We start from the raw sequence: 16,229 nt of genomic DNA on the forward strand, positions 1-16,229 counted from the left end.
GTGTGTGTGTGTGTGTGTGTGTGTGTGTGTGTGTGTGTGTGTGTTTACTTACAGGGTTGGTGTCCTTCTTGACCTTGAATGAGGAGGCCACTACAGCCAGGTACTGGATGACTTTCTTCGTGTTCTCAGTCTTCCCGGCTCCAGACTCACCTCTGGGGGGACAAAAAGGAAGACAGAGGAGGTATGGAGGTGATATGGAGTAGTCAGTATTTGCGTGCGTGCGTGCGTGTGTGTGTGTATTTACTAAAAAGTTATATTATAAGTAACACTGTCAAAGTTAACGCGTTATTAACACACAATTCTTTTAACGCCACAAAGATTAACGTTTTTTGTATTTTTTTTTTACACTTTATTCATTGTTTTAAATTATCATTTTCTTTGAAGTAATTTTTTTTTTTGAATTTGATGCAAATTTGCAATGCATGATGGTCATCCTTTTGTGTTAAATGGCTACATATAAAGCTACATATGAGCAAGCATGAGAGACAACATAATAATTCACGGTCTTCCTGAAACTAAAAATGAAACTCACCAGAGATCCGAGGAACTTTTTAGGTTATTCCTGTCAGATAACCTGAAAATGAAGTCGGTTGAAACCGAAGCTATCCGCTTTTCCAGAGTCCATCGCCTGGGGAAAGCCAAAGTCGACCAGCAGAGGCCCCGTCCCATCGTGGCCAAAGTCATCGATTCAAAGATGAAATCTGCTATTATGTCCAACGGTAGAGAGTTGAAAGGATCCAAATATTCCATCAGTGACCAGTTCCCGGCAGAGATCATGAGTAGACGCAGGCTGCTCTACCCGGTCATGGCGGATGCGAGGAAAAACAAACGGAATGCTCGTATGTTCATGGATAAACTTTATATTGATGGAACTATGTACAGGAATCCCCGTATTACATACTGGCTGAGTGGAGGCGACGAAAACGTCTTTCATGACGCTCAGGAGGAGATACTGACTCCAAGTATCCAGCGTGCTTCCCGAGCTGCTGTAAACAATGACGCTTGAAGATGACGTCATCATCACCAAGGCGTCCTCGTTGCTATGACTACCCGGGACCATGACTGAATACACGTAGGACACTGCATGCAGAATGCTGCAGATGCAAGTCTTACCTTGCATACTTCCTTTCTTTTCATTTATCTCTTGTGCTTTTCTTCTCAGTCTCATATCCATTCCATTTGTTTGTTTGTTCCAATTCATTTATTTAATTTTTCCTTCTTGTCTCTCCACCCTCTCTTTCAGGTCAATGTTTGATTCTCTCTCCCTCTCTCTCTCTCTCTCTCTCTCTCTCTCTCTCTCTCTCTCTCATATATATATATATATATATATATATATATATATATATATATTTTCCCTCATCTTTGGCTAGGGAAATGCGGTTAAGGTTGGGCTACTCACCCAGACCCTTGGGCTAATGGGTTTGAATGGAGCGGCCTTGGGTTATTGTTTGTATGTTCTGTTAATCATTTTAGCCCATCCATTAGGGATGGGCCATATGTGTTTTATGTGTAACCCGTCTGTGCAAGACGTTAGGGTTATTTTGTTTTATGTACTTCACCCCCTCCCCCCTCCGTTCACCTCCCCCTTATTCCAGCCATTTAGAGACCTGCCCACATTAGCTTCAATAGAAGCGTCAAAAAAATATTGCATTACCAACAACCACACAACAACATGTATAGATTAAGGCTAGTTTGAACATAATGATCTGGAACACTGGTGGAATAAATAAACAACACAAACGAAAAAGCGTGCTCACACTGATGAAAAAAGAACAGGTGGACATAGCTCTGCTAAGCGAAACGCACATTTTAGAGAAAGACATAGATATGTTAGCGGACAACACATATCATAACATCAGTCACTCTTCCTTTGGAACGAGAACTCGGGGAGTAGCCATAGTCGTTAGACGGAAGTTGAATATTGAATTGAAGGGAGTATGGTCTGATGCAGATGGTCGGATAACTATAGCTAAGATTTTACACAAGAACAGAAAAATAGCGTTGGTAGCGGTATACGCCCCAAATTTATACGAAGTTAGTTTCTTCACTACACTTACCAGAGCAATGTTAGACCTTCTCGAATACTCATTTATAATCGGTGCCGATTTTAATGCCATTTGGAATCCAAGGATGGACAAATCAAACCCCTCCTTTTCCAACGAACAAAAAAATGCATCTAATGCATTAAAGGATTGGTCGAAGATTACAGATGTAAATGACTTATGGCGATCACTCAACCCCATGACCCGGAAGTACTCTTGTCGATCTGCGAGACATAATACATTATCCAGAATAGATTACGTTTTCACAACCCGAGACTATTTGATAACTACGATGTGGAAATGATACCCAATGCATTGTCTGATCACTGTTATTTACTCTTAAAAGGAACATTTGGTATACTATCATCCCGAGCCCCAAGATGGCGATTTAACACGATGCTGCTTAATAACAAGGAATTCATTACACAAATCAAAGAAGCTCTTACGGTATTCCTACGGATAAATGCGAATTCGGTGCAGGACCCCAGAATATTATGGATTTCGACAAAGGGAATGATCAAGGATTTCACTGATAGCTTTTCCTCCCAAATACGCAAGAATCGATGCTCAAAACTGGCTGAACTGGAAACGCTTTACTCAACGTTATTTAATTCTTTACAATACAACAACTCGGTTCAACTGGAAAATCAAGTCAATATACTAAAAAAAGAGATTAACGCCATATACAGAAAACAACAGCAGTACTCCCAAGGTTCCAAACCAAGTCACCTATTAGCTATGCGATTAAGAGTCAACGCAAAATTTGCAGATATAACTACCATTAGAGCACAACAAGGACTTGTTACAGAACCCAAAGAAATAAACACGACATTCAAAGAATTCTACTCCAACTTATACAAATCAGAAACGACCTTCGATCAAAACAAAATGGACACATATCTTAATCAAATTAACCTCCCTAAACTTTCAGAGGATGACGCTAAACAGTTAGAAACACCGATCACACTAGATGAACTTAGGGAGGCCATATCTGAAATGCAAAGTGGTAGGGCCCCTGGAAGAGACGGTATCCCACCAGAAATGTACCTCTCTTGTTGGGACATAATTGGACCCTTATTACTAAATATGATTTTATAGTCAGTCAAGGAGGGGAACTTCCATAAGAATGACAATATTGCACTCATAACAGTCCTCCTCAAAAAAGACAAAGACCCCACCGAGTGCGGTAGTTACAGACCTTTAAGCCTCCTCGGAACCGATATCAAACTGTACTCTAAGGTATTAGCCATCAGACTACAAAAGCATATGACGTCTTTAATTCATCCGAACCAAACAGGCTTCATAAGAGGCCGCCTGATCACTGATAACATAAGACGATTACTACACGTACTAGATGCTAACAAGGAAGACAACACACCTAAGGCGATGCTGTCCCTGGATGCAATGAAAGCTTTTGACAGGTTGGAATGGTCGTATCTATGGGCAGTATTAGAAAGGATGGGGTTAGGAAAAGGATTCATTGATATGATTAAAGTATTATACAAAGACCCATCGGCCATGATTACAACAGGTACAATCACCTCCGAAATCTTTCCAGTATCACGGTCTTCCAGACAGGGTTGCCCTCTTAGTCCCGGACTATTCGATCTATCATTAGAGCCTTTAGCACAATATATAAGACAATCCCAATCCATAGAACCAATCGTAATCAAGGGCACACAACACAAAATTAGTTTATATGCGGACGACGTAATACTGTTCATGCAAAACCCCAACACCGCATTGCCTCATCTTCTCAAGTTGATTGAGGACTTTGGAGATTTATCGGGATTTAGGATAAATTGGCCGAAGTCGGCCTTCCTCCCACTTAACGCCCCTGCAAAAAGAAATATAACCCTCCCAGAAAAGATACCGATGGTAAAACATTTTAGATGTTTGGGAGTTGAAATATTCCCTACCATAAGCCAAACGGTGAAGCACAATTACATAAAAATCCAAAACAAAATCAAATACGACCTTGTCAGGTGGTCAAAACTTAAAAACTCAGTACAAGCACGGATATCAATAGTTAAGATGGACGTCCTACCTAGAATCAACTTCTTCAGCTCAATGCTACCGTTACCCCCTCCAAAGGGTTACTGGAAAGAATTACACTCCTCCACATACAAATTTATTTGGAATAACAAACCACCACGTATAAAAAGATCCACCGCACAGAGAAACAAAGCAGACGGTGGTATGGCATTTCCAGATTTCCACCACTATTTTAAGGCATACACTTTAAGACCACTGACAACATGGTTTGATCCCCAAGCATCAGTATCCTGGAGAAATTTAGAAGAAAATATAGTAGCTCCACATAGGCTGAAGGACATAGTGTACACCAAATTATCAATTAAGCAATGTGAACGGAAATGTGGCCCCATAATCACTCATGCAATCCGGATATGGCGTGAAACACAAAAAAAAGACTCTATCCCACATAAATGGCATAATCATACTCCCTTATTCAATAACAATGCACTCTTGATTGGAAAACAACCTATAAGATTCCCTAGATGGGAAAAGCAAGGCATACACACATTAGGAGACGTTTTCAACAAACAGGGTTTTTGTAGTTTTGATGAAATATGCAAAAAATTTAATCTCACCAAGTCCTCATATTATTTTTACGCACAGTTATTGGCATGTTTGAAGGCTCACGTGTTCCATTAAGGATACCAATTGTACACCACAGATACCACAAATTCTTCTATGAAAGAGAGACATCGAGAGGTTTTGTTTCAGATTTTTATCATCAATTACTAACAGCCTCGTATGAAACCCTACATCTAGACTCAGTCTGGAGGAGGGATATACCAGACCTGGAGATAGACTTTGACTGGCAAGAAGCCTGGGCAAATGTACGCCTTGCATCAAGGAACCCGGACCATCAACAAATCAATCTTAACTATATTCACAGGACATACTTAACTCCTATAAGACTGAACAAAATGGGTCTTAAACAAGACTCCAAATGCTCCTTATGTACAAATGGGGACGAAGGGACATTTATGCACATGTACTGGGACTGCCCACCAGTTAAGATATTTTGGAAAGAAGTGACCCAGCAATTGTCAAATCTCTTAACTCTGGATATACCTGTACACCCCTCTGTATTACTGCTGAATGATGTCTTTGAGCATGCAGTACCTCCACAGCTAAAGAGATTGGTTTTATCCGGTATCACAGTGGCTAAAAAGCTGATAGCATCACGGTGGTTTTAACCGGAAAACATTTGCCGGAAGGTCTGGATTCTTACATATCTCGATGTGATTTATCAAGAAATATCAACAGCTAGAATTTTGGGTCTCAATGAATCCAAAATGGCAATGTGGTTAGAAGTGGTGGAGAGAATAAAAGCTAGCATATAATGGTAGTGTCTGGTTAGGAACAAATTATAATGGTTGGATTATCCAATGGGGGGTCCGGGAGAGGGGGGTACGAGCTGGAGCATATGTGTATTTGTATATCCTATTGTGTGTTGTCATGTTTGTTTATGTGTTTGTTTAAAAAATAATAAAAAAATAAAATACAAAAAAAAAAAGCTACATATAAAGCAAGCATTTGCAATATCCGTTTAAGGTAGATTTAGAACAGATAAAAAATATGCGATTAATCACGATTAACTATGGACAATCATGCGATTAATCAGATTAAATATTTTAATCGATTGACAGCCTTAATTATCTGTGGTGGTTTTAATGGAACTGAGTTCCTGTGCACTGCAGAGTGCTTACAGCCCAGAGACCAACCAGTGGACTGTGATGGAGTCCATGAGAAGCCCATGAGAAGAAGTTGTTACAGGGTGGGAGTCATCACCTATGAGAACGCGTCTATGCGGTGAGGGGGAGACCAGTACTGTTAAAGTGGAGATGAAGCAGTGAACAATGTGATCCTAGTTTGTTTGTTGTGTACCTTGTGTAAGACAGGGTTCTATAATCAAATGTGAAATCTATCTTATTTGTCTGAAAAATCAAATATAATATCCCTGTTTTCAACATGGGCGCCGCCATTTTGTGGCTGACGTCATGGGGCTGGTTTGGTGTATACGCTTCTGGTTAGCTGCCTATAGTGAATGGGTCAGTCAGTAAATAAAATGTTGCCTACAAAACAACGGGACCGCGGTGGTTCTGTTTGTATTGCTCCTGGCTGTTCAAACTAATTTTACCATGTGAAAGAGAGGAAAGTTGGTTAATTTCCACAAACTACCAGTGAAAAAAACAGTGTTGTTGGCACGTTGGCTCAGGCTGGCGGCGCGACCAGCCTGTTGGACAGGGAAGGAGGATCTGCAGCGAACACTTCATTGCCTCGGATTATGTTGTTGGGGTGGGATGTTTGTCCAGAAGACCACTAATCAGCTGAAGCCGGACGCGGTTCCCTCAGTCTTCGACAGACAGACCGGCCCAGGCAGTTCAGCGTCGCGGAGCATTCAGCCTGCTGGCTACCTAGATCCACTTCAACCAGCGTCGCGGAGCATTCAGCCTGCTGGCTACCTAGATCCACTTCAACCAGCGTCGCGGAGCATTCAGCCTGCTGGCTACCTAGCTCCACTTCAACCAGCCGAGCGTCGGGAGCTCCAGCAGCTTGTCGATGTGCTAATAGCCTGGAGCCAGCTACCGTTAGCTTGCCGAGGCTATTAGCACACCGACAAGCTGCTGGAGCTAGCTACCGTTAGCTTGCAGAGGCTATTAGCACACCGACAAGCTGTGTAGCCAGCTACCGTTAGCTTGCCGAGGCTATTAGCACACGACAAGCTGTGGCCAGCTACCGTTAGCTTGCCGAGGCTATTAGCACAGCGACAAGCTGTGTAGCCAGCTACCGTTAGCTTGCCGAGGCTATTAGCACACCGACAAGCTGTGTAGCCAGCTACCGTTAGCTTGCAGAGGCTATTAGCACACCGACAAGCTGTGTAGCCAGCTACCGTTAGCTTGCCGAGGCTATTAGCACACCGACAAGCTGTGTAGCCAGCAGGCTGAATGCTCCGCGACGCTGGTTGAAGTGGATCTAGGTAGCCAGCAGGCTGAATGCTCCGCGACGCTGGTTGAAGTGGATCTAGGTAGCCAGCAGGCTGAATGCTCCGCGACGCTGAACTGCCTGGGCCGGTCTGTCTGTCAAAGACCGAGGAAACCGCGTCCGGCTTCAGCTGATTAGTGGTCTTCTGGACAAACATCCCACCCCAACAACATAATCCGAGGCAATGAAGTGTTCGCTGCAGATCCTCCTTCCCTGTCCAACAGGCTGGTCGCGCCGCCTGAGTGCAGCCAGCCTGAGCCAACGTGCCAACAACACTGTTTTTTTCACTGGTAGTTTGTGGAAATTAACCAACTTTCCTCTCTCTCACATGGTAAAATTAGTTTGAACAGCCAGGAGCAATACAAACAGAACCACCACGGTCCCGTTGTTTTGTAGGCAACATTTCATTTACTGACTGACCCATTCACTATAGGCAGCTAACCAGCAGTGTATACACCAAACCAGCCCCATGACGTCAGCAACAAAATGGCCGCGCCCATAATGATAAATGCTTCAAAAATGCACATAACAAATCGTTTTTTCTTAGAAACTGCTTATTTTTATAACGTGATTTTTTCTGTGGCTTATCTAAATACTAATGTGATGCTATGAATATGTATTTATCGCTATGCTTCATCTCCACTTTAAATCACACTCTGAAACATTGGACTCGTTTGATTTGTCTTCTCCCAGGGGCTTTGATGGTGAGAACCTCCTACGTAGTGTCGAGGCCCAAAACCCCCAGACTAACATCTGGCACCATGTACACAACATGTTTAACCCCTGCAGTAGCTTTGGCAGATACTGAGTGTGAGTGCATGTCACGAGTTTGACATTTCCTGCGGCCCAGATATGTGCGGGCAAGCTGGACGCTGCGGCTGCACTGCACCACGCCGAACACATGTTCAAGGGAAGAAAGAGGTGCTGGGAGATACTGTAAGTCATTATAATTACATTGACTCGTTTAGTTGTAAAAACGTGATCAACGTGATTCAAATGAAACTTTTGAAAATATACATAATAGGTCCCCTTTGTACAGATCCAGTGAAGAGAAGCTGATTGTATTGTATGAACTGTCCCTAGAAGGTATAAGTGTTGGCAAATACACTCATTAGGGGATATTTTTAATAACAAGGGCCTCTGTAGTTATGTCGAAATATGCATAAAGTTTAACCTCACCGAGTCCACATGGCTTTTTTACATACAGTTACGACTTTGTATGAGATCTCACGGTGTTCCATTACTCGTACCAATTGAACACCACAGATACCACAAATTTTTCTATGAAAGAGATACATTGGGAGGTTTTGTATCAAGTTTTTATTATCAATTACTAACGTCCTCGTATGAAACCCTTCAAATAGACACTGTCTGGAGGAGGGATATACCAGACCTGGAATATGACTTTGATTGGCAAGGAGCCTGGGCAAATGTCCGACTTACATCAAGGAACCCGGATCATCAACAAATCAATCTGAACTATATTCACAGGACATACTTGACTCCTATAAGGCTGTGCAAAATGGGGCTTATACAAGACTCCAAATGCTCCCAATGTACAAATGGGGACGAAGGAACATTTATGCACATGTACTGGGACTGCCCACCAGTTAAGGCATTCTGGAAAGATGTGTCCCAACAATTATCAACACTCGTATTTTGGAATATACCTGTACACCCCGCGGTATTACTATTGAATGATGTTTTTGAGTTTGCAGTGAATCCACAACTAAAAAGATTGGTTTTATCGGGTATCACAGTAGCTAAAAAACTGATCGCATCACGTTGGTTTCAACCGGAAAAAATTTGCCGAAAAGTGTGGTTTCTTACATATCTTGATGTGATATATCAAGAAATATCTACAGCAAGAATTCTGGGGCTCAATGAATCCAAAATGTCAATGTGGTTAGAAGTGGTGGAGAGAATAAAAGCTAGCTTATAATGGTGGTGTCTGGTTAGGAGTGAGGGATAATGGAGGTACTATCCAAGAGGGGGTCTGGGAGGGGGGGGTTTGAGCTGGAGCATATGTGTGTAGGGTTTTAGAAAATAGGTATTAGGGGTATATTATATACTAACATTTATATAATTGTAATTTCGCTGGATATACACTGTATACGGCTAAAATGTTATTATAGACTATTTTTGTTTTATCCTGTTTCTGTACTTGCATATATTATAACCACCTTTACTGAAAGTTTCATTATGCATTGTGTGTTGAGTACTGACTTTTAATAATTTTTTGTTTTGCAATAATAAAAAAAATATAAAAAAAAAAAAAAAAGTGTTGGCAAATATGCAAATGAGGCAGGTGAGGTGAGAGGCCACTGTTGGGACATTCAAATGAGCTGGAACTGTAGGCCTACAGGCCAGTCACAGCGGAGTGTGTGACACCTTTCGTTACCAAGGTTCGGGTAAGGAGTTATGGAATGAAGGAGTTATGGAATGAATGCAAGTCTATGATATGTCCCCACAATGCATGAAAACAAGGCTCTGTGTGTGGATGTGTGTGTTTTTGGGTGTGTGTGTGTAGAGTGTGAACACCCGTGCATGCACACGTACATATGTATGTGTGTGTGTGTGTGTGTGATAGTATGGGATGTAAAAAGGGCAGTGTTTGATGTTCTGACTCACGTGCAGAGAATGGACTGGTCCTCGCGATCTGTAGAGCAACACGAAAGAGAGAGAGAGAAAGAGAGAGAGAGAGAGAGAGAGAGAGAGAGAGAGAGAGAGAGAGAGAGAGAGAGAGAGAGAGAGAGAGAGAGAGAGAGAGAGAGAGAGAGAGAGGTAAAGGGTGAAATAAGTACACAGGTCAGAAAGACTAAAAGGCTTTGGTTCAAGCCAAGCTGAACGCTCCACACATGAACGCCCGTTCACAGAGAGTCCCCTCCCTACCACATCTGGCATAAGTTCAGTGGGAGATTATCTCCCCTCCATCGTTCCTATCAGCTAAAAATAGCAGGTGGACAAAAGCCTACATTTGGAATAGGCCCTTTGCTGTGCTGCTCCATGTATGGCTATTTTGTAGGTGGAATGGAAAAGCAGGACTTAGTTTGTGGTCACCGATGAACCGGAGGAACCAGACGGCATGCAGTGGATGGGGGAACATGTCACAGGAAGGAGCTCAACAGGGTTTTTTCTGTGTGTGTGAGTTACTGTAAGTAGGTTGCTTTTCACCGCCTTGATTCATCGCAAAGAGAACCCCACGTCATGAATCGCAACCGGCAGGCGAAAAACGCAAATATATCCAAATCACTTTTCAGTTGCCTCTTAAGCCCGACGGGACCGGTACCGGTCCCGAAATGACATCATGTCATAAATCAATATCTCCAGACTGTTCTACAAAAGTATCGTTTTTATTTTCAAACGTATTTAAGTATAACCATCATAACCATGTCACAACAGCATTTATAATGTATATTATCATCAATACGTTAGTTTAGCAATAGGTTAAAGTGTTATTAGATAGATTTTACTTTTCGAAATGGTCTGTTTATTTCGCGAGAGGCGACCATTTTGGAAAACCTTGAACCATGGGAATTGTAGTTTTTTTGCGGCCATAGCTCTGGATCTGCGTTGGAATTTTTCAAAACTACACTTCCTGAAAGCCTCTATGGGGTTCATAGTTCATAGTTCTGTATGCATTTTTTTAATAACTCTTATTATTCGGGATAATAAGCCACAAAACTTAACGTTATTGACAAATATTGAAGCGTAGTTCGTTTCTCTTCCCTATTTTTAGCATGCAGCAACAATTAGATTTGAAATTAGTTTCAAAACGGTTGCACCCTCATAGTCAGAATAAAAAAGTACAGTAGATTTCATTTTTCATATTTAAAATTGCATTGGTCCGGATAGGATAATAGAATTCAGTACTGTATCTACAGAACCTTCTGTTTAATCATCTTCCCTTTATTAATTTCCTTAGATTTTTTGTACACATGATCTCAAGAAGGTACTGAACGAGATCAGTGGCAGTTCTTCATGTCTGGTCATTATTAGCATGGTGTTATTCACTCAAATATATTCTCCTTTGTTTCATCACAATTTAAGCAAGCCTAGTAATAGACACAATATTTCTGACACTGGGAATACATTCACTGAGGCCCATAGATGTCCCTAGATACCAAGAATATGCAAATGGACCTTGTAGAAGTGGAGCAATATTCCATTTACTTAGGTGTGTATTTTAGGCGGGTTTTCAGAAAATAGGCTCCGGGCTTAAGAGGTTAAGAGAATAGACCAAATTTTCTGGTCGACATGTGTTTTACATTTTTTTTAAGGTAACCAATGGAGTTTTTGACCACTAGCTGATGTGCACAGTAGGAGAAGAGGGGTCCCTGAAAACTGTGTATTATGTGTCACAGGACACACAAGTACGCCACGAGAACGAGAGTGACGTTGTCAATTGTCATCCTCTGGGGCTGCACCTTGTCCAATCATGTGTTTTTAAGCAGATTACAAGGAAAGCAGAGCTAGAGGCAGACGCTTGGGAGAATAGTCTTCCATAGCTTGTAGTTACTTAGGTAACAGAGGAAAACGAAGGAAGGTTGATAAGATTTAAAATATTTGTGTTCAAAGTTAGCGAGAAGTATTGGTATCCCTACTGGGCAAGACTAGATATATCCTGAATTAGAAAACTCTATATACATTATATTGCATTGGGTCTCATTCCCCAAAATTTTCCAAAGAGTTCTCTTGGAAGACTTATCTTGGAACCGACTGAGACAGAATCAATGACAAGTTCACTCTGAGTCCCCAACGTGCTGGTAATATGTCTTAGGTGGCTCAAACGGTTGCACCTGTGACATCTGCTTGGGGAATGACACCATGTCTTAAACACGAATGCGCGTTCCCGTCTAGGTCATTTGCATACAAAACAACGCCTCCAGAGCTCCTTATAAGGCAACTAATGACGCAGCCGCGTGAAAATGGAATGGCGGAAGTGCCTTGCGAGTCTTGCGACGCATCAAAATTTGATTAGATTAATGTATTGGCATCATATATAGTACAGCTCGTGGTACACCTGCCGCAGCGCGCGCGCACACACACACACACACACACACACACATCAGTGGCGGCCGGTGGGTACTTCGCCACTAGGGGCGCTATACCAAACATTTTGCAAAATGCAAACATGTACAGTACAGTACCACGCAACACTCATGGCAAGACGTGAGCGATTCGACTCACGCTCACGGCAATGAATCGGCTCTTATGAACGAGTCGCTCAGCTGTTACTACAACAACACACAACCAGTCAAATAAAGTATAGTCTAGACTCTAATTCACAACTTGAAACACAATATATAAATAGAAAAGTTAGAAACAAAACTCGCCCGTCTACAAACACAGGCAGATCTCTCCCTCTCTCCTTCTCTCTCTCACACACAGCGCGACGTGGAATCGATTCGTTACACAATCAGACCTATTATATACCAAGAATAACTTCAGTATGAGTACAGGGCTGTACACATATTTTGCATATTGTTAAACGAGCCAAGGCTAGCTATTAAACTATCGATATGAATCGAAAATCTGGGACCCTGATGTAAACAAGACAAACGTCTTTCTCTGGTCTGCATCCCCTTAACAATTGTGTGTATTGAGCCGTACTGTATTGTACCCATTCTGCAATCTGTTAATAAAGTTCTCATTCATTCATTCATTCAAACATAGACGATATTGAACAAGCCATAATCCACGTATTTTCAATCCGAGAGAGCTGCAGTAGTTAAATCAATGAGCCATCGACATAGTCAGTGTGGTAAGTAACGTTATTATTGCATCCAAGATTGATACACGGCTGGCTAGGCAGTTGGTAGTCATAGTCTTGTGTTATAAAATAAATAAACAATCAGCAATGTCTCGCTTCATGAATGGCCAGCAGTAGTACTGCTCCTAAAAAAAACTATTTACAAACGTTAACGTTAAGCACAGAGAGAGAGAGAGAGAGAGAGAGAGAGAGAGAGAGAGAGAGAGAGAGAGAGAGAGAGAGAGAGAGAGAGAGAGACTCACTGTTTAGTTGAAACGTCCAGGGCAGGAGAGCTTGATAAACGTGTATAATCCGCCATATAGCTTGTTAGCCAAGTGTTAGCTGAGCTCGTTAGCACAACACTCAACAAGTACATTCCTTTGTCCATTTCCGCTCGAACAGACTGCAAACTACCTGGCGTTCTATCGCCATGCTCTAAGACAAACTCTAACCTTAACCAACTTTGAAAGAGTGCCTAAGCTTAACAGTCTAAAGAACTTGCAGTCACGGCACGCTCGTCTAAGACAAACAGCTGCATGCATCTCACAACAACACAACTATCTCCACCGACCAACCTAGGACCAACCTAGGAACCAAGCTAGAAGCTAGAATTGGAACATTAGAAATTGGATTCGGCCAATCAGAGATCGTCTCTGTGAAATTCTGCCATGGAAAAAAATACTGGCGTCGGCCAATCAGAGAGCGTCTCCGCGAAATGCGGCTATGGAAATTCTTCACGGAAGTTCACGCTGCTGGCTAGACCGCTTCAAATCGCGCTCGGATTCCAACATAATAGTCATATTTCAACGCACAACGCCGTATGCACTGATTGGCTGTGACGGAGACAGCGATCAAACTGTGACGCGCACTCAGAGCGCTATCGCTTCTAGCCCGGGCGAGAAATACGAAAAAATTAAAAAAAACGTCACTTCCTGTTCAAGAAAACAAGTATTTCTTTTTTAATATAATAACGTTATATTGTGCATTGGAAACACAAACATACTTAAAATGAGTAAATATTATTAATTTTAAACATGTTTATATTATTTATAGGGCTTTAAAACAAAAAACTAAAAACTTATTTTTCTTGTTCTCTCATATAACCAGGGTAGGAGCTGAGGGGGGGCGGCGCCCGAGCGCCCCTAGTGGTAGAGCCGCCACTACATGCGCACAGTACTGTATATGAATGAATGAATGAAAACTTTATTTAACAGATTGCAGAATGGGTACAATACAGTACGGCTCAATACACACAATTGTTAAGGGGATGCAGACCAGAGAAAGACGTTTGTCTTGTTTACATATATATATATATATATATATATATATATATATATATATATATATATATATATATATATATATATATATATATATATATATATATATATATATATATATATATATATATATATATATATATATATATAATGTAAACAAGACAAACGTCTTTCTCTGGTATATAGCCTATACGGCGTAATGAATGAACGCAGTATAGGCTTATTATTCCATTAATGACTTGTTTCATTAGGATTTAGTAGATACTATATATATGCTCTGCCCTACGTACAGTATAGGTACAGTCTGTATACATACAGACTGTACTTATACTGTACGTAGGGCAGAGCATATATATATAGTATCTACTGAATCCTAATGAAACAAGTAACTAGAATATATTAAGCCTATACTGTTCATTCATTAGACACGTAGGCCATACTGGCGCACACAAGACTTGTTATGGAATATTAATGCAGTCTATCTCCACCGATTAGATTTTGTTCTTATTTATTTATTTATCCACTGTCATTTCAGTGTTGGTGTATAGGCTATATCGTGTATTTCAATATAAGTTTAATTGATTAATGATATATTCGAAGGAATGCAGGTTTATATCAAACAAAGGTCTGTCCCACTGTATACCATTAAAACAGATATGTAACAAATAAGAAATACAAATTCCACAGAAGGCATTAAATAATTATTATTTTCAATCATTTGACAATAATTGCATAATTGTGTTTGAATATCTGAGTAATTAAAGTAATTATACATTTGTCCAAAATAGCTGGTTCAGATATGGTTAATCCAGCTGCCCTGTGATCAGATGACTCCATATTATTTATTTTTCCGACATCAAATGCGTAATTTCTTATCGTACAAATATTGTCATTTATTTTAATTATGATTAAGTAATTAATTCCAAGGAGGCCTGTAGCGTTGACATGAAGGAATCACTATGAGAACACAGTCTGTCAAGTTAATAAACATTTCAATTAGTCAATCAATCATAAGTGTGCTCCTCAGCACTCTTAAATCTGCTCTCAGCCACGCTCAAATCTGATTTCAGGAAAATTTGGGGAATCACGCTACCAGCCCTAATATGTCTTAAATTGGCAGAAATCTGCCTAAGAGGACATTTGTGGTCGTAAATCCGTTCGGGAATGAGACCCATTGTACCATATCTATCATATTGTGTTGAAACCTGGGGAAATACTTATAAAAGCAACTTACAAAAGATATGCACACTGCAAAAAAGAGCCATACGGATAGTACATCATGGTAGATATTTAGATCACACAAATAGTCTGTTTGTAAGGAGTCAAAAAATTTAATTCATGGACTTAATCAAATTCAAATCTGCACAAATTATGTTTCTGGCAATAAAAAACAAATTACCAAGCAACATTCAAAAAAATGTCATGGCTAGAGAGAGTGTTTATAATTTTAGAGGGACATTAGCTTTAAAGCAACCTACGGTACATACAACTCTTAAAAGTATGTGCATTGCAGTTTGTGGGGTATCACTCTGGAATGGTCTGGATGCGAGTATAAAATTATGCAAAAATATCAATACATTTAAAGGTAGCTATAAACAAGCACTTATGGACACATATAAGAGAGAGGAGCTTGAGCAGCAATGTGACTGCCTATTATTTTTTCTCATTTGGATATTTGGATATATAAAAAACTGTACTTTTATTTTATTTTTTATTATTTGTTATATTATTTTTATTTTTATTAAATTATAATGTCAAATATTGTAAGGAAGGGGCAGGGCTTGATAAGTTGTTTTACTTCCCCCTGTTCCTTCTCGAACACTTATTGTATGGAAATAGTCTTCGAGTATTTACCTTTTTGTTTTTTAAACTTGTTTTATGTTTCTATGTTCGAGACAAATAAAAATAAAAAAAAATCAAGATTTAAGAAAATCTAGTGTTCAAAGATGAGCGGACGTTGTCTCACAGCATGTTCCAAACCAATGTGTCTGACATGCTCAGAAACCGCCCCTACGAAGGTTGACACCGGCAACTCAAGGAATCATATTCCCTGAATTCAGAGGTGAGGAGGAAACATAGCCCAAGAGTTCCTAAGGGGCTCTTCTGGATAAGGGTACAGTTTTGGGATTCAGAATATGA

General features: G+C 40.6%; 1 protein-coding gene across 1 annotated transcript in view; it reads right to left on the bottom strand.

Moving 5' to 3' along the window:
• The window catches only part of LOC311240534 (myosin-14-like), a gene marked incomplete at both ends in the record, with an annotated part of 182,806 nt that overhangs the window by 160,420 nt on the left and 6,157 nt on the right, over positions 1 to 16,229 (bottom strand). Inside the window, 2 exons of the mRNA XM_084329113.1 lie at positions 53 to 152; positions 9,690 to 9,717. Of these exons, the coding sequence (XP_084185239.1) occupies positions 53 to 152; positions 9,690 to 9,717 (128 nt within the window). The remainder of the gene's footprint in view (positions 1 to 52; positions 153 to 9,689; positions 9,718 to 16,229) is intronic.

The sequence above is a fragment of the Notolepis coatsorum genome, assembly GCF_963971535.1.
Source record: "Notolepis coatsorum genome assembly, chromosome: 14".
Lineage (NCBI taxonomy): Eukaryota > Metazoa > Chordata > Actinopteri > Aulopiformes > Paralepididae > Notolepis > Notolepis coatsorum.